At 37.9% G+C, this 26,462-nt stretch overlaps 1 protein-coding gene across 1 annotated transcript in view; it reads right to left on the reverse strand.

Annotated features, from left to right (window-relative positions):
• Positions 1 to 1,452: 1,452 nt before the first annotated feature.
• LOC125235291 (dopamine D2-like receptor) overlaps positions 1,453 to 26,462 on the reverse strand; it is a 392,584-nt gene continuing 367,574 nt past the window's right edge. Inside the window, exons 2-8 of the mRNA XM_048141803.1 lie at positions 20,673 to 20,782; positions 17,987 to 18,239; positions 16,595 to 16,764; positions 12,302 to 12,412; positions 3,611 to 3,751; positions 2,632 to 2,828; positions 1,453 to 1,667 (exon numbers count right to left, since the gene is read on the reverse strand). Coding sequence (XP_047997760.1) covers positions 1,453 to 1,667; positions 2,632 to 2,828; positions 3,611 to 3,751; positions 12,302 to 12,412; positions 16,595 to 16,764; positions 17,987 to 18,239; positions 20,673 to 20,782 — 1,197 coding nt within the window. The remainder of the gene's footprint in view (positions 1,668 to 2,631; positions 2,829 to 3,610; positions 3,752 to 12,301; positions 12,413 to 16,594; positions 16,765 to 17,986; positions 18,240 to 20,672; positions 20,783 to 26,462) is intronic.

Below are 26,462 nucleotides of genomic sequence, written 5' to 3' on the forward strand. Positions count from 1 at the left end.
TTTCACTCACATACCTATTATGTATGTACAAAATGATATGCTAGAATTCTACTATAAACATATAATATTCAAATTGAGGTATCGCTTAAATCAATAATGTCTTTTCACTTCAAAGTCACTTCATATTTGGTCGTCGAGGTCTCTGGGGAGAGGGGTATATGCTTTTAGTTTCAGATGAGCCGTGAGTCGAAATCAAAACCAATGTTGTCCGCCTTTGTGACAATGGTTGCTCGAAATACGAGCTGCTTTCAACTTAAATTGAGTGTTCTCTGTGAGCTCGCTGTCAGACATGTGTTTGTACTTTTAAACGATTTCACAAACTCCACACGTCCATCAAACGCAGCTTTAGTTTAAGCTCTAAAGCGTATTTCAAAGAGCTTTTAACATTTATTATGTTTTATTCAATTCATGCAGGGTACCTAATCCTTGCATACTCGCGAAGAATAAAAATATCTCAATTGTTTTTATGTTTGACTTTTGTTTCAATTGTAATTTAAATTTAGAAGTGAGATCTGCTAATATCCATTAACCTTTTCAAGAATTCTTAAAGACAATTGATTAAAAGTTCGACAGCAACGGAAAGTTACGCCTTTTGACGTTAAAACCAACGCCTTTCAAATCAAGAGGCTTAGCAAAAATCATTAAATCTTATTTAGACGGTCCAAGAACCTGCATGCAATATTAACATTTAAATGCTTATTTCCGATTAGGTACATTTTCGATCGTCAATTTATTCGATCGTCAAAATACCACAATGCAACTTGAACCATATTTATAATAACGACTCATTACCAATCGAACCAATAGGAGATACAAGTAGAGGCAGGAACTCAAGCGCTGACCGTTATTGAGCAGAAGTCAAAAATCAGGTCTCAATTATCCCCCCCACCATCCATCACCAGAACCATCTTAATTGAAATAATGTCTCATACCAATCTTACCAATTGGAAATAGTCACTTATGCTAGACCCCTTGATGTTCTGTTATTTCAGATTACTATTTTATTGATTACCATTTTTGTGTGCAACTCGAACCATCTTAATCGAAATAATGACTCATACTAGTCTTAGCAATAGGCGATGGTCACTTTTCTTGATGTTTTATTGATTTATATTGACTGGGCTATAGACCGTCATTACCTTTTTGATTTTTGTCAAGCTCCCATTTTTTCGACGCAGTTACATGCATCATGATCACGGAAAACTGAAGAAGACGGGTGGATGTCAAAGTTGCGTAGACAGCTCGTGATTTACCCTCCTTCGCTCTCGCTAACATCGGGAGCTCGACAAGAATCAAAAAGGTAATCACGGTCTATATCCCGGTCAATATAAAGGTAAGTCTAATGAAAATAAGCATGAATTAATCAAAAATACTATTTTGCTATAAATTTCGAATCAAGCTTCATCTTAAACTGGAGACCTACTGCGTGAAGACGACCAAATAGTCTATAGGCTAGGTGCCGCAATGCAAGATTTTCCTGAAGGCCTTCCTGAACTCGGGATTGAAGATGGTGTAGATGACGGGGTTGAGGAAGGAGTTGATGTAGCCGAGCCAGGTGGTCAGCATGAAGACGGTGACGCCGGGGCTGTAGGGCAGCCCGAGCTTGAAGCTGACGGCGTCGAGAACCGAGCATGTGAAGAAGGGCGCCCAGCAGAACAGGAACACGCCTGGGAGACAACAAACGTAAAAATTTGATTATGGACTTGTTTTGTTAACTGAGTATAAAGATAGAGAAGATCATTATACAAGAAGCATTGCCATATAATATATTAGGTCATGAACACTTTTATTTGTATACAATATTACAGATATAGTGGATAATCTCCATGGAAACGCACAAATGTGTTATTTCGTTTCAGTTAATCCCAGTAAATAAAGTACTGAGGTTGAGAAAAGAAGCATAGCTTTACGAGTGTGTTAAAAAATATGATGAAAAATTATTATGAGCTGCATCTGTATATTTCCAGTCACGATGAAATTGAGAATAATAATTAATTTTATCACGATGTTTAGAATCTAGAAACGTATTGCGTACGTAATAGCTATAGTTAAGTAAGATAGACAAACGCTATTCAGTTTCTATCAATGTTTTAGAGATACCTAATATGATTTATTGGGTTGTTACCTAAAATGATGGCTAAAAGTCTTGTAGCCTTTCTCTCCTTTTGGCCGAGGACTTCACCCGCATCTTCTTGCTGGCCTTGTTGATGATGAAACTCGCCGTGGCGGTGAAAGTAACCCCATTTATAAAAATAAAATACCATTAATACCAGAAAGGTTGCTTCTTTGAGCCACATTCTTAGACACCCCAGATACGAACTCCTACACACCATATTTAATAGGCAAAGTGGCTGGAAAAGGGCATTCAGGTCTTAGAAATAAATCGTGAGAAACTGGAATCGTGGATGCCAATGATGACCTTTTCTCGCCAACGATAGGGAGACATATGCGGAGCCGACTGCCAACCTTCACTAGTTGGAGAGGCACTTGAAGAAGAATCTTCTTCTTTTATAATCTATTTTCCCGGCCTAGCGCCAAGGTTCGCTTTCCTGCTCAATCTTCTCCACTTTGCCCGGTCTTCGGAAATCTGCGGTATGAGATTACGAAGAATAAGATGAAATAAGTAGTTACCTAAAACGATGGCTAAGGTTTTCGTAGCCTTCCTCTCCTTCTTGGCGGAGGACTTCTCCCGCTTCTTCTTGCTGGCCTTGTTGGCCTTGTAGATGGTGAACCTCGCCGTGGCGGCGCTGGCCTTGCGCTCTTTCTTGCACTCTCCGAACTGGCTCACCGTGTCCGGCTCGTCTTCCCGTATTGCTAGGGACGCGTTTCTAGGACAGGAAATGGACATGTAAATTTATTGGTTTTACTAATATTAACAGAAATGTTTACATATGTACGTAAGGTAAGGTGGGGAAAGATTGAAGGGCTTTTCTTGAGGGGTAAGATGAAATATGTTCCGTATACTGAAGCACCACGGGCGCCTTTCCATCTTACCCCGTAAGATAATCCCGTGTCAATCTTTTCCCACCATGACTAATGCGAAGACGAAGAAGAAGAAGACCATGACAATAACCAAATTAGGGAATAAACAGGAGGCATATTTAATAGAACAAAGAACAAAATCTCTGAATACTTATATGAGGATCTAATCGAAGTGATCCTTGGGAAAACTAGATCCTTATAAAATTCCGATCAACCAAATTTTTATGTTTGTATTAGGCGCTTCTTGTAACGTAATTTTTTGGCATTTCCTGTGTCATATTTGTGTTTTGTGTTTTGTACAATAAAGAGTTTATACATACATACATTTACATTTGTAATAATGTATGTTGATAGCAGGAGCAGGTGAGTTTAGGATGAAAAAGGCACTGTGTGGTTACGAGTGTGCGTGTGTGTGTACTGTATCTAGACTACACGGTGTTATTTTCTTAATGGTAACTGGAGCTAGATGAAACTGGCTAGACACTATGTATGTGTGTATGTTACCTAACTCCTCAATGCCTACATTCTTGCTAGTAACCAGAGTTGGAAAAAGTTTAGTGGGGATGAAACTTTCTCTACACTATATAATTATGCGCTGACTGTATGTGTGTGTGTTAGTGTGTTTTACCTAGACTCCTCAATGCCTCCATTCTTGCTGGTGACAGGAGCTGGTGAGTTGGGTGGGGATGAAACAGGCTCGACGCTAGAGGGCGCGTAACCGCTGTCGTTGTTGCCGTTCGGATCGGATTTCAGCTTCGTCTTCAAAGTTCTGTTCAGAAGCCAAAGAAAGTTATGTCAAGAAGAGTTTGCATCAATCAAGAAGAGGAACTACACACCGCGTTGATTATAAATAGTCTGACATTGACATGATGGAAATTATTTGAATGAATTTTATCGTCAGTCGAAACCTACATTATATCATCACTACCAACGGCGAAGCAGATGCCCGTCCCGCAAAACTAACTGTTTCTGTCACCAACTTAAAATGGGAAATTATTGGTCTGTCAAGAGATCGTTTTTGTATGGTCACCGAGTGTGGCGGCACTGGCGGCAGATCTCCTTACACTGAAATACGCCAAAATAATTCCAGTTAAATTAGTTTTTGTCTGTGTTTTACTTTATATTTTGATAGCTAAGACTCGGAACACAAGTGACCTGACTATTGTTAGAATTTAACGAAAGCCAATCTTATACAGCGTGTGGATTCCATACGGGCGAATAATGTACCCAGTTATAGTATTTGATGGTACGAATCGTGTAGGATAATCATTTTGTTTAAAAGTGTTATTAATTAAGAGTAATTAGTTTTTGAAATCTGGCCAAGCACCAATGTACACCATCCAATTAATTTGACATGACATGAACGTCATGTCGTAATGACGTTTAGGTAGGTACGCTAATTGATGTGGACATAATACACTGCGTGCTGAATTATTATGTATGAAAAAATATATCTCATCTATTCAAAAAAAAATCATGTAGTTGGGTTCCTTAGATCCGATACTAATCGTCATTAAGATATTCGCCCGTATGGAATACACACGCTGTATAGAACCTTTTAAATTCATTTAACGAGTGACTTGTACACAATGCAATGGTCTCTAAGACGTTAAGTACCTAAACGGAGGACGTATGCATCATATACATATGCATGGGAGTGCAGGACCGTATATCTAATGTACGTACAAGTGTGTGCACAGACTGTCTATGTATTTTGGTTAACAATACTTAAGAATATACCGTTTAGCGGAAGAGAAACCTTTATAGTTATCAACCATCGCAAATAATGTTGTTATCTCAATTTAATTGAAACTAGAATAGTTATTTGTTTTACAAAGGGGCAAAGTTGTTGTTTAACCGCGCGTACCAATATTAATCGTAATAAATTGCAATAACCAAAACAAGTAAACTTCAATTTCAAATAATTTTCACTGCGACCTCGCTTACGAGTAAATAATAGATTGAGACTAAATAATATCTTCTCAAATGCACACATTCTGAACAATGAACTACAATATCGAGGAAATAACGAAACAATGCTTCGACATATGAATAATAGTTCATTTGCTTTGTCAATGTACTCAGAGTTTGGCCAAAATTGTGCCATTGTGCAGCTTATTATAGAATCAGGTGATGTGAATCGAAAGGGAATTTACGACCAATCATTTTACACTATTATTTAACCTACCGGTGACGAGGTCTCAAAATTTGCTAGCGTGTATTGTTTGTGTTGCATACAATACAAACCGGACGTGGTTAAAGATTTAAAATACATATACACATAACATACATAAATACACTCAGGCCTGTACCCCATAAAAGGGTAAATAGGCAGACCACATGAAACCATCATGAATAATTGAGCCAGGCCTCCTCTCACGCATGAAAGGGATCCGCTGTGTGTACTCGTGTATGTAGTCGTAGTAGTCCCTACGCTAGCCCAATGCGGATTAAAACTTGGTTAAATGTGAGGTGATGTGTGTAATGTATAATGGCATATTTTTATCGAGTGTACAATCTTAACTAAATCTTACTTAAATTAACGAAGTATTTTTCAAAGCAGATTTACACTTTGCAATTCTTTGAAGAAATATGGCATTTTTAAATCGCTTATTTTTAGAAGGGTTATAAGAGAAGTGTGTGAGGTTTTTTCACACAGTGCTTCATAAAAGCTTTGAAATATTTTGTTTTGTTGTTTGTGACTATTATCTTAGCTACGCTTCTGCTTAAACACGACAGTTAATCCATATTCTGCAGCTTACGCAGTAAGGCGAATCAGACAACTAACAAACGTAGAGACGGCCAGGCTGGTATACTTTAGCTACTTCCACAGTGTTATGTCATATGGGATCCTGTTATGGGGAAAAGCTGCAGACATTCAGGCTATTTTTGTGCTGCAAAAACGAGCTGTCCGTTCAATCTACGGATTGGGCGGTCGAGCATCTTTAAGAGAAAAATTCAAAGAGGTGAACATCCTTACCGTTGCCTCTCAATACATATACGAAAATATTATGTATGTTCGGAAAAATATCCACGAATTCAAGCTTAACAGTGACATCCATAACTATAACACAAGGAACAAACATAAACTTGCTGTGACCGCCCACCGTCTCCGTAAGGTTGGTACGTCTTTCGTCGGGAACTGTACACGTTTTTATAACAAAGTACCAACCGATATAGTGGATTTGCCATTTGACAAATTTAAGGCACGCATTAAGCGTTTGTTGTTATGTAAGGCGTACTACACTGTAAAGGATTTTATAGATGATAGGGATGCCTTTAAGGTGGTTGCTTGTCAATAGATGAATGAAGTCGTATATATTTTTTCATTTTCTCTGCATTGTGTAATTAAGCATACTAGTGTTCAATTGACGTATGAGAACATATTCTCGTCTGATTATATTGTTTTTATTTAAGTTTAGTTGTGGACACTTGGAGACCTTATACATCTCCAAGATTATGTGTTTAATGTTTATCTTACTTTAACTTTATTGTATAAATCTATATTTCCTTCCTTTGTAACATACGAGCACAGAATATAGTGTCTTACAGCTATGTTTTATTATTTGAATATTTAATTTAGCCTGGCAGCTTAAACATGTCATGCACACTTAAAAGTCTTTGCTGCGGTGGCGTCGTTGATCGGGTCGCCACCTTCCCGAATAAAGGTTGAGGGAGGCGATGGCTGAGATATGCGTCATACTCGTGAACGGGTGCCGTCTGTGAAGACCGGTCTGTTTAAGCTTACTGGGGCTGTTATAACTTAGTAACTTTAATTCTAATTTTTATTAAATTAGGACACTTTGTTCGGTTGTCGTTTGTTTCCTTTCTTTTAGTGAATATTTTAAATATATGATTTTGACTCATGGAGACCATATACATCTCTAAGGAGAATTAGATTAAGTAGATATACATTTTATTTTTAGTTGTGACATTTAGAGTCATTTGCACCTCTAAAGTAATTTTAGACTTTTTTTTTGTATTTGTACTTTTTATATTAAAATTTAGTGTAGTTCTTGGTTGTAATTCGACATTTAGAGACCTTCTACATCTCTAATTAATTGTATAGAGTTAACTTTAGTTAGAACTTAGAATTCGTTCGTCGTTGTCGTATCGTGAGGCAGCTCCGACACCAATTCGCAACGAATATTGTTATTTTTGTGTTAACGCGGGTAGTCGAATGTAAACAAACCATTTTAGTATCAATCGCAGATGATGTCGCGAAACATGACAGTTGTTATTGATTTTATTTTGATTATTGGTAAAAGGCTTTTGGAACGTCAAGTGGTTTTAACTTGGGTGTTTTCGGCACGAGGTGGCAATATTGTTGAGATTTAAAACGTCAATTGATTACTTGGAAATTAACGTCACTTTGACGGTAAACGGAAATATGACCTGACCGCTCTGAGCGGGGATGGTGGACATTCTGGATTCAACCGCGCTAGAGAAAGGTCGTAGATTCTTGATCAGACAGTTGTAGCGAACAGACGTTGACCACGCTCGTGCCAAATTCGCCTCGTTCCTGAAGGCTTATACCTGAAGGATTATTTCGATAGCTTATTGAATCTTATCGCTCTTTAACCGTTTAACTAAGTAAGTGTTCTATCTCAAGTGTTATTGTGATTAAATAAGAAGTCTACTTTTGTAATAACCAAGATATTGTAATATGACTTGAAAAGACATGACCCTCCGGGTTTCTTGCCGGTCCCAAATGGGATACCCTTCTGAAAATTAAGAGGGGACTGAATTCTTCCCGGGAAAGTGGCGTAGGGTTAGAACCGGTGTAGCTTATTTGAAAATAAAGTCTTAACCGTTTTCATGTTGTTTCTCATTTCTGAGCAATCCGTCTTTACTAGAGCAATCCTTATTGATTTTTGGCACTGAGTAATAAATAGAGGTTAGGTTAGGAATGGTTAACGTGGTCCAGAGTTTATTTCATGAAATGGTAGCATGCGAGTGTAGCTGTGAGGTAAGCACTACACGAAGAACCACCCCACGCGCCCATGCCGCTCATCCTTTGGCCATCCATCCCGAACAGGCGCCGCCGCCAGCCGGTGGCCCTCCGTCATCAGAAAGTGGGATTCGATGCGAGTTCTTCAATTGCTTACACAGCTGATATGTGAGCCAAGTTAGCATTGGCAAATTCCTGGTTTGTATTTCCTAACCTAAACACGATGTAGTAGGTAAGGACACGTGTCTAACCTTGAATGCAGGTAAGCATTTCAGTTTTGTTAGTTGATGTAAATTGTGGATCCTATTTGTGAAAAGTGTATCCATACACTTGATGAGAATGAAATCACAGTGAATATTAAATTTTGAAATCGTAATTATTGTTCTGGCAATATTCGGTCACTTTGCTCATATAAAGATCCTTATTCTGATTTTGTTAGTTTCACAGATCCTTGTTCTGTAACGCTGCGTAGTTTAATTTGACAAGTTATTGCCAGTAATGCCCCCTTAATGTCGTGATCTATCTCGGATTGTTCATTGTGTGAAAACACATGCTACGCATATGAAAATTTACGTTACAGTGTGCAGCCACAATGGAGTCTGGAGCCTTGGAGTCTACACAACGTGTGGTATCTGAGGGTCGTGTGTGCCTTCACGCTGATGTCACAGAGGCTGCACAACACTGAAAATCTCCAGCGCAGAGAGAATGAATGAAAAGGACAGGTTTCGTTCCTATGGTTTATTTTTGTATTTTGTTCAGAGTTTCATGGCTAAGCAATCTAAGCAAAACTTTTTCATTTAGTGAAAGTTTAAAAACAAATACAAACACGTGTTCCCACTTGTTTGTGCATGGATAAAAGATAAACAGTTTTTGAAGTTTTTATTTTAGTATGAGAAAGTAATTGAGTCCCATATTTCAGACATGCCGCCGTTGTGTGCTTATTTGTGAACTTCTTTCCCTTTTTACTTCAGTAAACGATGAAACTGATACCGAGTAAATGATGCTTTCAGTAATGGCCAGCTGTGATAAACCACGTCGTGCTTCACTGCATCTGCTGCAGCAGTGGTAACTGCAGCCTGGCGCCTTCGTTCCTGAACTGGTCTTCGCGAGGTGTTCATTGGCTTCGACGTCTGCGTCGAAGCGACGAATGCATACACCCTTGGACACTGATACTTTGAGCTGGTGAGCAGTTCCCATTTCGTTGGGATAATATTGAGATTTTTGTTCTGTTTAAATTGAGACTTCAAACAGAACGAAAGTTTTGTGTTGCTAAAGTAAATTGATTTTTTTTTGGTAAACATTAATTTGCAAACGAAGAATGAAACTCGTCGTTTTCATGGTTAACGTAATTTTTGTTTTGTGCCATAATGCTATGGGTTGCTTTGTCTCAGACTGCATACACCATTACAATCTTTCGTAAACGTAGGAGTAAAATTCGGATCTATTTTTCCGTTTCTGTGCGGCCACGACTGTGGGTGGCGTGCGTTTGATTTGGTGGTGTAATCGGTCGATGTCATGGATACCGGATGGAGGTAGTCCATATTGATGTGATGAACACTGGATAGAGGTGGTTCATATGTTGCTGTGTGTAATATCAGCTGTATGACGTGTGTTAAGTTGCAGGATGGATGCAACTGTTAGAGCACTGTAACTCATTACTTTGATTCTGATTTAGTGATGCTTTGATCAGTGAGATCAACACGTTGAGTTTCATTCGACTTTTGTTCACTTATTTTGGTACCTACATACAATTTTGAAGAAGTTGCTTTGAACTAAAAAGATAAAACGAAAACTGGTAAAGATTACTTTTTGATCATGTTTTTAATTAGTCTCATGATAAAATAGTAGTGAAAGGATTTTTGACTATGGCAATTTATATTGCGCAAAATTTGAGACTTTATGATATCACCTAGAGGTTACTGATGTGAGCGAGTCTTATGGGGTTCCAAAGATTCTTTATTCTAATTATGTGATCGTTTAATTCATAATGCTCAGTTCACGTTGTCATGCTTAGTCGTAACCGTAAAATTCCGGGAATGATTTGGCCTTGTGTGTAGCACTGCCGGATGGAGGCAGTTGTTTGTATGGTCGCCGGATGGAGATGATCACCACCGGATGGAGGTGGTAGTTGTAATTGAGTTGATAAGTGTAGCATTTGAAATATTTTAAGTTGACCAGATTAACATTATGAACTTGACGATTGTAGTTTTGAACCCAATGTACAGTATTGGAATAATTTTGAGATTTAGAAAAAAAAAATGGTGTACAGACCTTGTTATTTTGACAATTGATTTTATTTGCTGAGTAGAAAGAGCTAATTTTTGTGGTCAGGAATGACCGAGCTGGGCGTCATCAGATTTTGGGTCAGGAGTGACCGAGCGATGTGATACTGTGCTGTGTGTTTTGTTCTAGATGCGTACCCACACACGAGGACGTGTGTATCGTCAGGACGGCCGTGTCGTATCGTGAGGCAGCTCCGACACCAATTCGCAACGAATATTGTTATTTTTGTGTTAACGCGGGTAGTCGAATGTAAACAAACCATTTTAGTATCAATCGCAGATGATGTCGCGAAACATGACAGTTGTTATTGATTTTATTTTGATTATTGGTAAAAGGCTTTTGGAACGTCAAGTGGTTTTAACTTGGGTGTTTTCGGCACGAGGTGGCAATATTGTTGAGATTTAAAACGTCAATTGATTACTTGGAAATTAACGTCACTTTGACGGTAAACGGAAATATGACCTGACCGCTCTGAGCGGGGATGGTGGACATTCTGGATTCAACCGCGCTAGAGAAAATACTAATATTAGAGGTATAAATGGGAAAATGTGTGTCTGTTTGTTTGTCCGTCCTTCACAGCAAAACGGAACGACAAATTGTCGTGATTTTTTAAGTGGAGATAGTTGAAGGGATAGAGAGTGATATAGGCTACTTTTTGTGTCTTTCTAATCCCCCACTCCCTTTAAATTGGCGGTAGAATTTGTATGGAGCAATCCGCAATTCTCGAGTTTAACGCGAGCGAAGCTGCGGGCAAAAGCTAGTGTAACTATAACATTACCGTGTGACAGGGAGATGTGACATCTGCAACCGCATTAAAGCAAGGTTCCTCCCTTGTTCCTGCGCTCAAATCCCGAGAATATTCAATTAAGGCGCTTATAACGCTCCAGCCTGATCTCGGGTGGATATCCTCGAGCTGTGAGACTGCTGTTATCGAGATAACATTACATTCTCTAAGAAAAGCTTGTCAAACTCAAGCACAATCATATATCTGTTTCAAGATTATTGAGGCGGTCTGAACTTACTTGAGCGGATTTTCCGAGTTGCGAGCCTAAGCTCTATAAGAGGCTAGTTTCCTACTTAAAATAAAAAAATGTATGCAGAGCAGTCACTAGTGCACGAAATAAAACACCACGTAATTAGAAGAAAAACATGGACAGTAGTTATGTTTAAACATAATTTATATTTAATAAGTCAAAGAAAATATAATTATAAAGTAAATGAATTGACCGTGACGTCACTCCTCATTATTTCATAGTAATTCCATATTAGCAAATCGTTTTGACAGTTCCAAAAAATAAGCTGTTGACTAGTAGGAAGCAGCAATACTGTTTGGGATCACAATATGACAATCCTTTATGAAAATCTTGCCAAACAGCATGATGGTGGTAGTGGCTGCATTATCTGAGCTTACTTGGGAAATATTCTCGAGCTACAAGCAAGAATTCTCTGGAACTGTCATTTGGGATGACATACGGATGACATGACGTAAAACCGATCAGGATCGAACACCGAACTACGCTCCAAAACTGGTATAATAGATGTGGTGCTAAGGCAGACAAGCTCAAGTGGGATGAGGCAGTGCATGTTTACCGAATGTACCCGGAACGGTGGGCCTAAATAACTGAATGGTTACCGCAAATTAGCCGGGGCAGAGACAGACCATAAAAGAGATGGCGGGACGACCTCGACGTATTTTACAGCGACTGGTGAGAGCGGGCATCGAACCGCAATGAGTGAAGGAAGGACGGGGTGGCCTTTGCCTAGCAGTGGGACACAATTTAGACTATTAAAAAATATATATCGGAACTTACTTGGGCGGATCTTCTCGAGCTGCGAGCTTGAATTCCGTGGACTTTTCGTTCAGGGTGACAAGGCAGTTTTCGTCCAGCTTTCTGCTGGAAGTGTATTTCTTAGCTATCCTATAAATTAAGAAGTTTATGATAGTCTGAACTTACTTGGGTGAATCTTCTCGAGCCGCGAGCATGAATTCCGTGGACTTGTCGTGTGGGGTGACAAGGCAGTCTTCGCCCAACTTTCTGCTGGAAGTCTATTCCTTAGCCAGAGTTTAAGATAGTCTGAACTTACTTGGGTCCGCCCAAGTCTTCTCGAGCTGCGAGCATGAATTCCGTGGACTTGTCGTTCGGGATGACGTGGCAGTCTTCCGCGTCCTCCAGTTCCACGGACCGTTTATCGAAACTGCAACAAACACATACATTCATTTGCATTTGTTCATTAAAACCATATAAGACACGATTAGAGGTAAAACATTATTAATTCAAATAGGCTTCTTCTTCTTCAGTCGTTCCCTCAATGCCGAGAATCTTGACATAAATCATTCCGTTGAAGACTAGGTCCCTCCATAGGCATCTGTTCCTCGCCTAGTGTATGGCCTCGTGCAGTTTTAATCGCACGGATGCAGTAATTTGAACACACCATCTAGTAGAGGAAGGGTCTCGTGGCTTCAACTTTGCCCGTCATAATTAATCTCTCCAAATCAAATTGCTCGTAATAAGAACTTTCACTGAATTGGAAGAACATGAAGACTGCTACGGTCGTCTAGTGTCGTAAAATGTTAAAATGTATGTGTGTTTACTAATGCTTCTACATACAATTCAATTTATTTCCGTTATTCACATCTTCAAGAGGAATATGGATTCAACGAAATTTTTAAGTAACGGAAACCGTATATTTTTGTTTTGATAAATTGAACGCTCAATATTACTATATACACTGAATAAATTGTTCAATAAAGATGTAGTTGTAGTACAAGTATGGGCTTCCCAGTCACAGAATTACATATTATTGCGTCATATTTTTCGAAAAACGAGTCTCTTGACTTTTACATTATTACAGGGTGGCCCAAAATTACGCTGACAAAGAATGGGGAAATAATGTTGTAATAAACAAAATATCAAGTTACCGAAAATATTTTTTGAATTATTTCAACAGCATATTTCGCAAGGTTTGTATTAGGGTATTTTACAAGTTATAAGTGCAATAAGTCAGACGAAAGTCACACTAGAGGTGCAGCGGCATATCGATAATTTTTTGTTCATATTTTGAAGACGATTTTTATTCGGTCGAAAATTATTAAGGGTTCACGAGTCTCTTCGACTTTTTTGTCAAATTATTATTGTGAAAATAAATCCTTTAGCTGCTAAGAAATTTTAATTTGCGAAAAATATAAAAGTCAATTTAAATTTAATTAGTTCGTACTAGACAAATAATTAGAGCTTTTTGGTTTTTGTTCATCTTTACACACTTCAAACTGAAGAAAGTATTTCATTTCGACTTAATTGTCTACAAGAAACTCAGGCCGAGCTAAGCCGTCAAAAAAGATCCATAACAATAAGTTTCATCAGAGCAATTATCTATGAAGAGTGCTCAAAGTAAGCAAAGTATGATAAGCTTCTTTACCGAACAAAGGTTTTAATATATTGATTTAAACTAACACGATCTTCACTCATATTATTAAATTAAAACGGGACTTAATCGCGTAAAACTTACGTTTTATATTTAACCCGACGTTTCGGACATGACATTACGTCCGTGGTCACGGGTAGACTGGCTGGGAGTTGTATCAACATCTTCTAGCTGTACGAGTTTTTCGAACTACCCGCACTTGATTGTCATCAGTCACTTTTACGCTAGGGTTGCCACTCTGCCTACATACAACACTCACGACATCCGATGGTATGGGACGGGAAGTTTTCTCACGTTTACACTTGCTAATCACTGGATTCCACGAAGATGATATAAAACGTAAGTTTTACGCGATTAAGTCCCGTTTTAATTTAATAATAAAGGTTTTAATCATCAGATTTCGTAAATTTAACATCCATACTTTAATATATTAATGGGAAAGTGTGTCTGTCTGTTTGTTTGTCCATCTTTCACGGCAAAACAAAGAGATGAATTGACGTGATTTTTTAAACTGGTGATAGTTGAAGGGGTGGAGAGTGACATAGGCTACTTTTTGTCTCTTTGTAACACCCCACTTCTCTAAAATAGGGTGTGAAAGATTGTATGGAGCATTTCGCAATTTTTAGGGTTCCGTAGTCCACTAGGAACCCTTATAGTTTCGCCATGTCTGTCTGTCCGTCCGTCCGTCCGCGGATAATCTCAGTAACCGTTAGCACTAGAAAGCTGAAATTTGGTACCAATATGTATATTAATCACGCCAACAAATTTCGTGCAAAAATAAAAAATTGAAAAAAACTGTTTTATTAAGGGCAAACACTAGATGGCGACACAGGTCAAGGCTACATGTAAAGTGTGGCGAGCTGAATTTTTTTAAGGCTGAGAATTCATTCCAACCCTAACGTGTGATATATTGTTGGATAGGTATTTAAAAAATGAATAAGGATTTACTAAGATCGTTTTTTGATAATATTAATATTTTCGAGCGTGTCGGGCCAAATAATCGCTCCTAAAGGAAAAAAGTGCGTCCCCCCCCTTTTTAAATACCTAACTTTTGAACCATATGTTTAAAAAATATGAAAAAATCACAAAAGTAGAACTTTATAAGGACTTTCTAGGAAAATTGTTTTGAACTTGATAGGTTCAGTAGTTTTTGAGAAAAATACGGAAAACTACGGAACCCTACACTGAGCGTGGCCCGACACGCTCTTGGCCGGTTTTTTAAATTGAACACGAGCGAAGTCGCGGACAAAGCTAGTAGTTACATAAAACCCCAGACGCAAGCGCAAACGTATACCCGGAGGTCAAAGTAAAACCTTTTAGTAGCGTAGATTATTCAGCATTAACTTATTATGTAGCTACTTTACATAATGCAGGTTACTTGGATATAAGAGAGCGCGTGGGAAATAAACTTTTTACACAAGGTTTATTAGGTTGTCCCACAAGTATAAATAAATCTACAAGTCCTTGAGACAAAGCAGGAAAGTAGCTAACAGTGATAAAACTAATAACTACAAGAGCTAACTTCAGCTACTTCATATTTCCTCATTGTCTGCGACTACAAGAAAATTAACTCTAATAACTGGGGCAATATATACCACCGACATTTTCTGTACGGCGAGAACGGTTCACAAACATATATACAAGCCAACATGCCAGAAATATATATGCACGACTCTAAGATGATCGCAATACGGTCATGTATACATATATTTGGAGTGATAGTTTGTGTAGATGTTTATAAACTGGGAGTGAACGAATACGTCTAACAAAATTCAACCAACGACAGAAAGCGATAAAGTTGCAAATGTATTGAGTTGAAAGTCTCAAAATGAACAGATGATTAGGTCACTCCGGGGAAATTATGATGGAAGTACGAAATTAACTTGATTCTGTTAGCGTGCAATAGATTTTCATTAATTATTGAGGCTCCAGCGGACAGATATTGCCCGGATTTTATTAGCATTTATGAACGATGGGCTGTCGAAAAATGTCAGTATTAGGAGAAATTAATGATTTTTCATGAAAGTAATATATTTTTGTGTTATTAAGAGTTGACCTCAGTACTGATTAAATTGTGTTATGAATTTATTAGTACAATTTTTACCATAAAGATAAATTAAGTTAGAATATTTCTCTTGTAGGTAAGGTACTACAGCGGGGCAAATCTCGACTGGAGGACAATTGTAATTAGTCCATTTTTTCCATTATAACCACAGAATACATATTAGTACAATTATTACACTATGATGTTGAGTTCTATATGTATCCACTGAACACGCCTACCATGTGTAACCGGTGGACACTCTATTTAATAATGCAAACATTGTAAAACATGGAAAAAATGGACCAGTTACATTTGTCCCCCAGCCGAGATTTGCCCCGCTGTACCTTACGAGTAAGTATTGTTCATACTATATGCAGACAGAGACGAGTCACAAAATGTACTAGACTTAAAAGATTTTTTTATATTGTAATTTTGTGTTAGAATATATTTCATCTGAGTCTCGTTTTCGTTGACGACGGCATGGCTGCCCTCCGGCACAGTATAACATGTACCTGTCGTGGTCGTCCTCGTTGCTGCCTGAGCCAGTGTTGGTGGCAGCGTCCAAGGCGGTCTCGGCGAGGCGTCTGGTCTGCGCGACGTTCTCGATGACGACCGCTTGGCTCCCCTCGGGCACAATATAACATGTACCTGTCGTGGTCGTCCTCGTTGCTGCCTGAGCCAGTGTTGGTGGCAGCGTCCAAGGCGGTCTCGGCGAGGCGTCTGGTCTGCTCGATGACGACCGCTTGGCTCCCCTCGGGCACAGTATAACATGTACCTGTCGTGGTCGTCCTCGTTGCTGCCTGAACCAGTGTTGGTGGCAGCGTCCAAGGCAGTCTCGGCGAGGCGTCTCGTCTGCGCGACGTTCTCGATGACGACCGCTTGGCACCCCTCGGGCACAATATAACATGTACCTGTCGTGGTCGTCCTCGTTGCTGCCTGAGCCAGTGTTGGTGGCGGCGTCCAAGGCGGTCTCGGCGAGGCGTCTCGTCTGCGCGACGTTCTCGATGACGACCGCTTGGCTGCCCTCCGGGACTGGAGGCTTCTTTGCCGCTCGCTGCTTGCGAGCTCTTATCCTTAAAGCCTGGACAAAAGATGGACGGTAAGTAAAATATGTAATCTATGCCGAATGGCTGATATTTATTAAAAAATTCTAAAAAAAAATCTGGTAAGAAGAAAGGAAAGTTTCATGCAAACTTCCTTGGACATTTTGAGAAATCTGGTAAATAGATCATGTACTAACTTTCATCAATATCGAAGACTTGATCTAAATAGGTAGGTATACAAACTTTTTAAGTCTTTACTTTATTGTGTCGTTTTATTATAGATCATAGGTAAACATTTTATTATAATGGTAACAAGAAAATTATTTCTAAGAATAGGGACAGTTTCGTTTCGTAACTTTTCTAAATTTACATTAAATAAAATATTATAGGACATGTCTTATACAGATAAACCCACGATAAGCTCAAGAAGGCTATTTGTGGGTACTCAGACAACGTATATATAATATATAAATACTTTTATACATTCCATGACTCAGGAGCAATATTCTCATCACAAAATCAGAATGCCCTTCATTTCATCACTGCCGACTGCGCCAAACCTCGTAGTTAAAATAAAAAATATTCCTACAAACTGAGAATATTCATTTCATTCTAAAGCAACTAGTTAAAACAAAATACTTCTGGCAGAAGTCTACTATCCAACTACTGCGCTTTAAACAGCTTGTAAACGTGCAACTAGATCATGCAACAAGCATAGAAACTTAAATATCGAGAAAGTTGTTGCAACGTTCATTTGCGAGTAGTTCCAGATATGAATCAGACGATTAACTTCATACTCCAAGTTGCACTCGCTGCTCGAACTTTTCTTCTTATTATTTCACACGTTACCACAGTTTCTAAACTTTTATAGAATCAAATTAACTATTATGGTGTCAGAAGACTAATCAGAGAGTAGAATCTCAGTATGAAATAGACAGAAATAAAGATCAGACGATTGTCATGATCCCATATATCATCATGGTTCAAAATGACCGCAGAGGAGAGACAGGCGATGGAATAGCTGCACACATGCGCGACAAGCCGTGAGGCAGACTTCATGTTATGATTTTTTAAATATCGTATCACGATTCAGAGGATTTTGATACGAATCAAGATTAAGACATGATAGGATTTGTTACTTGAGAAGAAACTAGTCGTAACAATTATTATCTCCAAGATTCTATAAATGCGGAAAAATATGTTCCAGCTGAAAAAGCAATAAAACAAATTAAAGAGAGTGAGAGAGAAAAATACACTCACCTTAAAAATACTATAATACAAGAACATCATCATGATGCAGGGGATATAGAAGGATCCGAGCGAAGAGTAGATGACGTAGTTCTGGCTGTTGAACAGGCACTCGCCATAGTTCCTGTCCGGCGTGTCGTTGAGCCCCAGCACCACCGGGGTGCCGATGGCGGCCGAGATCAGCCACACCAGCACTATGGTGAACCAGACGCGCCGGTTGTTCTTGTGCTTCGCGTACTTTATTGGTTGCGTTACTGCTATGTACCTGTGGACAACATTTTTTTGTGTCAAACGTTCCACAAATTAATTTGCTTTAAATGTTGCCACGTTTTAAGTTCTATGACTATACTAAATAAAAAGAAGAATAATAAGAAGAAGGTCATTCTTGGTGCAGACTTGCAGAGGTTGTACATCACGGTTCAGCGTGGAAACGCGGCAAGTGTGATGGGCACTTTTGCGTCGGGAATGATGCGGGGTGGGTTATTTGACTAATTTAGGTATATTTATAAACTTAGTGTTAAATAGTTAAGTATTTATAAAAACATGTTGTATTTCTATTTTGTATGTAAATTATAAGTTTAGTAAATTTGAATTGTGCAAATTTGATTGAAGTAATGTATTGCAAAGCTTGATGAAAGTTGGCTGTACCTCTACTAAATAAATTTTAAAACCATTGATTGTATGAATAAAAATATGAACAGGAGATGAGAAACATATGAGAAATGTCAAATCAAAAATACTTATTACATATTAATTATTTAAAACAAGAATTTCTAAAGAAAGAAAGATTTGGCTTGATCAGAAGAATCTCCCTGGAGAATTGAAGATCGCCTCTCGGCAATATCACATGGTCTACGCTAGTAAGTACGTTTTGAGTATATTTTTTACGATTATCTCTCAGATAATAGTTTTTCATCGTTTGAAAAGTTCTCTCTAAAATATTTAACATTTATGATCACAGTTATTCAAAACTATTGCTAACCTAATTGTTGTAATGAATTCTAGGAATAATTATTTGTGGTGACATTTTAGAACAGTTACATCTGTAAGCCTAGCACATGATTGCCGCGAGAGTATGTCACCGCGAGATAGATCACACGTCTCCTTCTAACTGTATTAATGACATAAGGACGGGTAGTCTATCTCACGGCGACATACTCTCGTAGCAATCATGTGCTCAGGGCCGGATTAATAATAAAAGATAATTGGCACGTAAGCGTGACGATGAGAGAACTTCAAAGCGCTTGGAAACCGAAGGGCATACATGCAGTGACAAAACACCGAAATTACTGCCTGAGGAAAAAAATTCGCGCTCGCTGCGCTGATGCGCTCGCGATTTGTTTCCTGTGCCCAAACTTAAGAAAACTTTTACCAAAGGCGTCGAAACTCAAACTCGCTCTACCCAGGTCGAGCGCACGGGCCGGCACTGCATGTGCTAACCCTGCTGTTTTGATAAATTAATCGCTTTTAGCTATGTCACTACACATAATAATTCCACGAATTAATTTAATATTCTATACAAATTAATTCATCTTTCAATTCAAAATTATCAACTACTGATGCTAATCCAGATGAAATCTGATCCTCATTAGCGATTACGAATTTAAATGTTAATTAATTCACATTATTACTACAATTCTGCCCTCTTAAGCCAAAAAGCGCTATCTCAAACAAAAATCCATAGCTAACTTATACTTAAGTGTCTATAACTGACAGTTCCATTTTCAAAATCATTTGGTTTTGAGATAGCGCCACTCGACTTAGCAGGGCAGAATTGTTATTCTGTTCGGTATTTGGCTGCACATCAATTTGAGGAAACTTTACATCGATGTTTTTAATCTGTTATTTGATATTTACACGCAGTTCGTGAAACCGCTTCTGATATTTCAGATAGAATAAATTCTTTGTGAAGGTATTGTGTATGCAGTTTTGGCCAATTCTCATAAAACATACATTCGCAAGTACTTAGCGGAAAATATTAGAATCAAACAAAACAGGACGATTTAAATTTTAATTCGTCTAATTACAATAGAAATTCCAACTTTACTCGTGTTCTGAAACTGACTCAGAAGTTTTAAGGAAGTTCTTGATTTCTCTGTGTTTAGTTTTTATTTGTTCCTCAGTCTCTCAAAAAGGTAAATAAAATAAAGAGATGTAAGACGTTTCTGGAAATTGTTTCTTTTGATAACGTAGGTCACTATTTTGACTTGGGCAAGAATTAGGTACAAAACTTTGTGTTGGTAACAAAGGTGACGTCCGTGGCTGTAGATATCACACACTAAAATGAGGAGAATCCACGATATATTTACTAGTGGCTCCTTACAAAGTTAATTACTATTTCAAAGACTCACATGCCAGTGGTAAAGGCTGATCGTCACTGGGTCATGTTGATAGGATAGGCCAAAAGAACGTACCAACTGAGAAACGTCCAGCCTATGTATTGACCTTGAAGTGACTAAATGGTAACAGATCACACATGATAATGATTGGCGCAGTCATGTGTTGGAGGCAAGGATCCAATTCAGGTTGCTGAGCCAGTGCAGTAAATAGTACAAAACTACTAGACAAAACAGACTTACCTATCTGCAGGACTTAGAAGAAGTTTAATCTGCAGGACTTAGAGGACGTCACATACATCGCGTCTTTGACTATTGGTTGAATTGGTTCATTACAGAACTACTAGTTGATAGAGACTCACCTGTCGATAGAAATGGCGACGAGGTTGAATATACTGGACGTGGAGGAAGTCACGTCCATGGCGATGTAGATGTCGCACACGAACGCGGGGAGGCCCCACGAGCCGTTTACCTGAAGCAAAGAAAAGACTGTGTTAGTATTGGAATATAAATATTTTTCTATCAGCAATTAAATTGATGTGACAGGAAAAAGGTAAAACAAAGCACATTTTTTTTAAAATCTAACTCAAATCGACTAGTCTGCAAAATAGCTCTTATGTTCAAGTTATACAAACATTTCACAATGAAATTAAACTTAAAAGCCTAATTGCGACCCTTTTTTTCATTGCTGACGGATTGTAAATTCTTTGGAATGAAATAAAACAAAAGTTATTGTCACAACATTTTTTTTATTTTTTTTATCTTCTTTATATTATATTCTATTGATTTACCTACTTGGAAATCATTATTAATAGCTGGTTATAATACCGCAGTGTCATTTCCTGAATAAGGTATTCCCGCAGGAAAATTACCCGATGTAAGAGTTTTGAATGATTCACGGTTATTTTCATTAGACTTATATTGACCGGGATATAGACCGTGATTACCTTTTTGATTAACCGGTGAAGTCAGAATTGAACAAACGTAGTGACACTGTGAGTATAGTGTGTTTGGACAGACCATCGAGTGTGAACGCGACCAGTGGTAACGCTGAAAGTGAACGCAGCCGACGCGCGCGAAGGAGGGTAGATCGCGCGCTGTCTATACAACTTTAACATCCACCCGCCTTCGTCAGTTTTCCGTGATCATGATGCATGCAACTGCGTCGAAATATCGGGAGCTCGACAAAAATCAAAAAGGTAATCACGGTCTATATCCCGGTCAATATAAGTCTTACCCGATGTATTTTGAGCCCGAAGTAATTTAACTAAGGAACCTCTTCTGCAATTAAACTTCCAAATTTTAATGATCTTCCATTCTTCAGATTCCCGTAACTTCCTGAACGAAACCGGGAAAAGGAGGCAAATCTGAAACAGACAATCTGCTGCGATCAAATGAAGCAGCAATTAAATGAAATTGTCTACCGTTTAAGGAAGGATAGATTCGATTAAACAGGGTTAACGAAATTATTCATCATTCATTATTTTATTAAGCATACGCATGACTTAAAATGGTCCGTATTTTTAACCCCCGACGCAATGACACAGTATTAGTTTGGTCTGTTATTTTTCTGTCTGTCTGTCTGTCTTCTGACGTTTGTCTGTCTGTCTGTTTGTCTGTGTCTGTTTGTCTGTCGTGTGTGTGTCTGTCTGGCATCGTAGCTCCCGAACGGATAAACCGATTTAGATTTACAAATTGGTTGTTCTTAGCCATTTTCATGAAAATCGATCTACTATGTCGCGGTCGGGGGTTTATTCAAAATTTTAATTTTGTAGTTAGGTTATTATAGAAATAGTTGAGAATCTGAAGTGAATCACAATGGGCATTTTCGCGCAAACAATCACAAAAAAAAATCTAAGATAGGTTAATTTTATGTTTTTCCTACTCAAAATCACGAGCGTTAGAATTTTTTCGCACTTGATTTGTTCCTTTTTATTCGTTCATTATCAAATCTAATCCATCTTTACGTTAAGGCTTGTCTATGTGGGGTACCATAGCTTCGTTTAAGCGACAAAGTCAGTGCTGTGCAGTTGCACCAAAGTCGAGTCGAACAAAAGTCAGATACAGAGTTGACTAAACTTAAGACAATAGTATGTGTTCTAATGTGTTTTAAGTATTAGCTTACTTTTAACCCTTGTATCAAAAAATTCAACATATTCAAGAGTAGATGACTGTAAAAATCTAATCTGGCCCAAATTCAAGGAATAATTTTATCATCCCGTCTGATTTTCATAGCAATGTTTTAGGCGTCCTGAATTTTATCACTTCGAACCGAACGCCTAACATATTCATGTTATTCTCTATATTAAACCCTGTAACCGGGGCGACCGATAAACTCATCAATGAGTTCCAGAGAAAATTAGGCTGCAAAGGGCGAAAATTGGCATATATTTCTTGTCAGAGATATTTACTGAAATCCATAATAATATTATAAATGGAAAAACGGAATGGAAACTTACTAATAAATATTATAAATGGGAAAGTGTGTGTCTGTTTGTTCGTCCGTCTATCACGCCAAAACGGAGCGATCAATTGACGTGATTTTTTAAGTGGAGGTAGTTGAAGGTATGGAGAGTGACATAGGCAATTTTTTATCTCTTCATAACCCCCCACTTCCCTAAAATGGTGGGTGGAAATTTATATGGAACATTCTGCAATTTTCGAGCGAAGCCGCGGGCAAAAGTTAGTAATTCTATATTTGACGTATTTTGGTTTTGTGATGAGTTAAATATGGCCTCGTTGCTTAATTTGAATTTCAACGAAAACCTGTCACTCTTTAAATACATTAAATATTATTTATAAATCATGGACGCCTCCCTTTTTTCCACTTCCCAGAAGTTCAATAAATAGGTATAGGATTTCAGAAATATATTTCTTTATTTTTCTTTTGATATAAGTAGCAGTACCTAGTACCTAGTAGGATATAAATTAAAGGCCAAGCAAAACTAATGCACTTTGGTGTTGCGGGTGTCCATTACCGACATTAATTGTTAACGTATGAAATTAAATTTGCTCAGTATCACAATTTCTTGATACAGATTCATGACACGTATCCTATACCTATTAAACATACATACATACATACAATCACGCCTGTATCCCATAAAGGGGTAGGCAGAGCACATGAAACCACTAAAGCTTCAGTGCCACTCTTGGCAAATAAAGGGTCGAAAGGAAACGAAACTGTGACATTGCAGTGACAGGTTGCCAGCCTCTCGCCTACGCCACAATTTAACCCATATCCAATAGTCGCCTTCTACGACACCCACGGGAAGAAAAGGGGTGGTGAAATTCTTAACCCGTCACCACACAGGCACATACCACAGGCTATACCTATTAAAATTTATAATAATATATTGATTATGAATTAAATAGTTTACCTTTTTGCATTTCTACTGTACCTAATATCTTATGACTTACGTAATGATTTATCACTATTATCTATTAGAAAGCCAAAACTTCTAAAATCTACCTCGGTAAATAATCTACCCAAATACCGTAATCTAATCAAATTCCGGGCATATGCGCTAAAACACTGAAATATAAGCAAGATTGAACCGATCGCCGCGCGCAGGATATTGGCTGGTTATCGGATCACCCGTATTGTATATTCCCGAGCAAGATAGTCATGGTTTTTGTTTGAATAATGTGCTAAAAGACTGGAACAAGCAGGAGAGGATCGTTCGATCACTAAACGGTAGTTTACGCTAACTAAGGATACAGTAAGTAAGGATACAGTAATCTAAACATCCAAATTATAAACAAATCAATTATTTTTGTTAAAAACAGAGCGTCTTAGGTATTTTAGGTATAGTAACTGACTTTATTTCTCCGTGTTTTGTAACGCGCTTATTTTTGAAGGCGGTTTTTTAAATTATAAAACACTAGCGCAAATACAACCAGAAAACACAACCAGTTTTCATGTTCGTTCAACAAGTTTTTTGGTTAAAATAGCGCCTACGTGCTCTTTGGTTCAAACAACAAGCTACTTGTCATTTGAATCGGCAATATATTTGAATCAACAAGTCGATTTTATAAAAACAACCTGACACATATTGTTTTAAACATACGTTTGGCTGATTCAAACGGATAAACCGCAACAAGTCGAACTTGTTAAATTCACAATGCAAATTTCTCTCAGTGCGGTATTGCACCTTAAACAAGAGTCAAAGAGCTGATTAAGTTTGACGTTTCATTTAATTCGGTTATTTCTGAAGGATTCGGTGGAAAACAAAAGTCATAAGTTTATTACTGAAAAAAATACCAGGATGAATTCTTAGTAAAGTTGCTAAGGAAAGGTGAGTTCATGTATTCAATAATAGGCATTTTTTTTCTTAAGCTGTCCATGATTGGTACCGTCGCTTAAGTATGAGATATTTTGTTGTTTTTAAAGTCTGTGACTAGTACAGTCGAGTTTATAAATATGTGTATATTTTTTCACCTTAACTCGTTGCCATATCAAGACTAAATCGATAAGCATATTCTTGTTATTGTAAATAGTTGTTTTGGTTTTATTTCGTATTGTAAAATGTCTATCGTATACCATAAAATAAATTTGAAACATCTGTGTCTAAAGTATATCAAACTACAGCGATTTAAAAATTGAATAACATAAAAAAATACATACATACATACAACCACGCCTGTATCCCATAAAGGGGTAGGCAGAACACATGAAACTACTAAAGCTTCAGTGCCACTCTTGGCAAATAAGGGGTTGAAAGAAAACGAAACTGTGACATTGCAGTGACAGGTTGCCAGCCCCCACAATTTAACCCATATCCCATAGTCGCCTTCTACGACACCCACGGCAAGAAAGGGGGTGGTGAAATTCTTAACCCGTCACCACACAGGATAACATAAAAAAATGATTTGAGTAATTTGATTACTTATTTAGGTCGAAAAAAAACTAAAATTTGTTTAAGCCAATCCAATGTATGGCTAAAAATGTTCTAAATGGCGTGTGGTTAAAGTGAAAAAGATTGATTTTTAACCGCCGTATATAATTTACATGTAAATTTGCAAAATATGTGATGTCACACTAGACTAACAAATGTGACCAGCTACAAGGAGGGGGGAGGGGTCAAAAATCACGATTTTTAGTTTGATTATGGGTGATCCCTAAAGGGAAAAAATGTATATATATTTATGAACTCGACCGTAACTATGGATTACGGACATCAGGTGAACGAGATGCAAGATGCAACCATGATTGATTTATTTGTATCAATAAAATAAATGCTTTTCTATGTAAAGTTTTATTCTACGAACTTCACTCCATACTTATGGTGCTCTTACACGGGCAATACAATTCCAAGCAATCTAAGTAGATAACCATTGCTGCGTTTGTTGCATACGCACCCTGCTTTCTACGGAGCAAATGCGCAATGGTATGTAAATTGCATTTTATTTATTTATTTATTTAAAGCAATATTTTTTTTTTATACCCTAAACTTTTGTTCTCAGTAGATTCGCGGCCATATTGGAAAGATGGCAGCACCGTAACTTTATCATGTTATCTGTGGGCAATGGACCGTAACTACATGGTATTATCTATGGGCACTGTGGCGGAAAATCGGACGATACAAAAAGGGTAACACGTGATATGAAAGGAAAGTTACGGGTTTATAACGTGCCATTTGCGAAGACGCGTGAGTTGGTTTATATTTTAATGATATTATTAGAGGCTAGATTTGTCCAATTTACGCATCCATATTATGAAAGACATATTATGAAAGACATATGTGATGAAAAAAGTTATGAAACTTATGAAATCTTATTATTGTCACACACTGTGTTAACGCGATAGTTACTCAACTCATTAAATATATAAAACTTATGGAAACGGATTATATTATTTATTTTTCATTTACTTTTCTTGCGTTTAGTAAATAGTTTTTGAACTCACCCGTTGACCACGAACGATGAGAGTTCGAAACGTCGGGATGTATTAAACATCATTATACGCGATAAGGTACAGCGGGGCAAATCTCGACTGGGGGACAATTGTTACTAATCCATTTTTTCCATTATTACACTATGATGTTGAGTTCTATATGTATCCACTGAACACGCCTACCATATATAACCGGTGGACACTCTGCTTAATAATGCAAACATTGTAAAACATGGACCAGTAATCTGTTACATTT

Source organism: Leguminivora glycinivorella, chromosome 17, assembly GCF_023078275.1.
Source record: "Leguminivora glycinivorella isolate SPB_JAAS2020 chromosome 17, LegGlyc_1.1, whole genome shotgun sequence".
Lineage (NCBI taxonomy): Eukaryota > Metazoa > Arthropoda > Insecta > Lepidoptera > Tortricidae > Leguminivora > Leguminivora glycinivorella.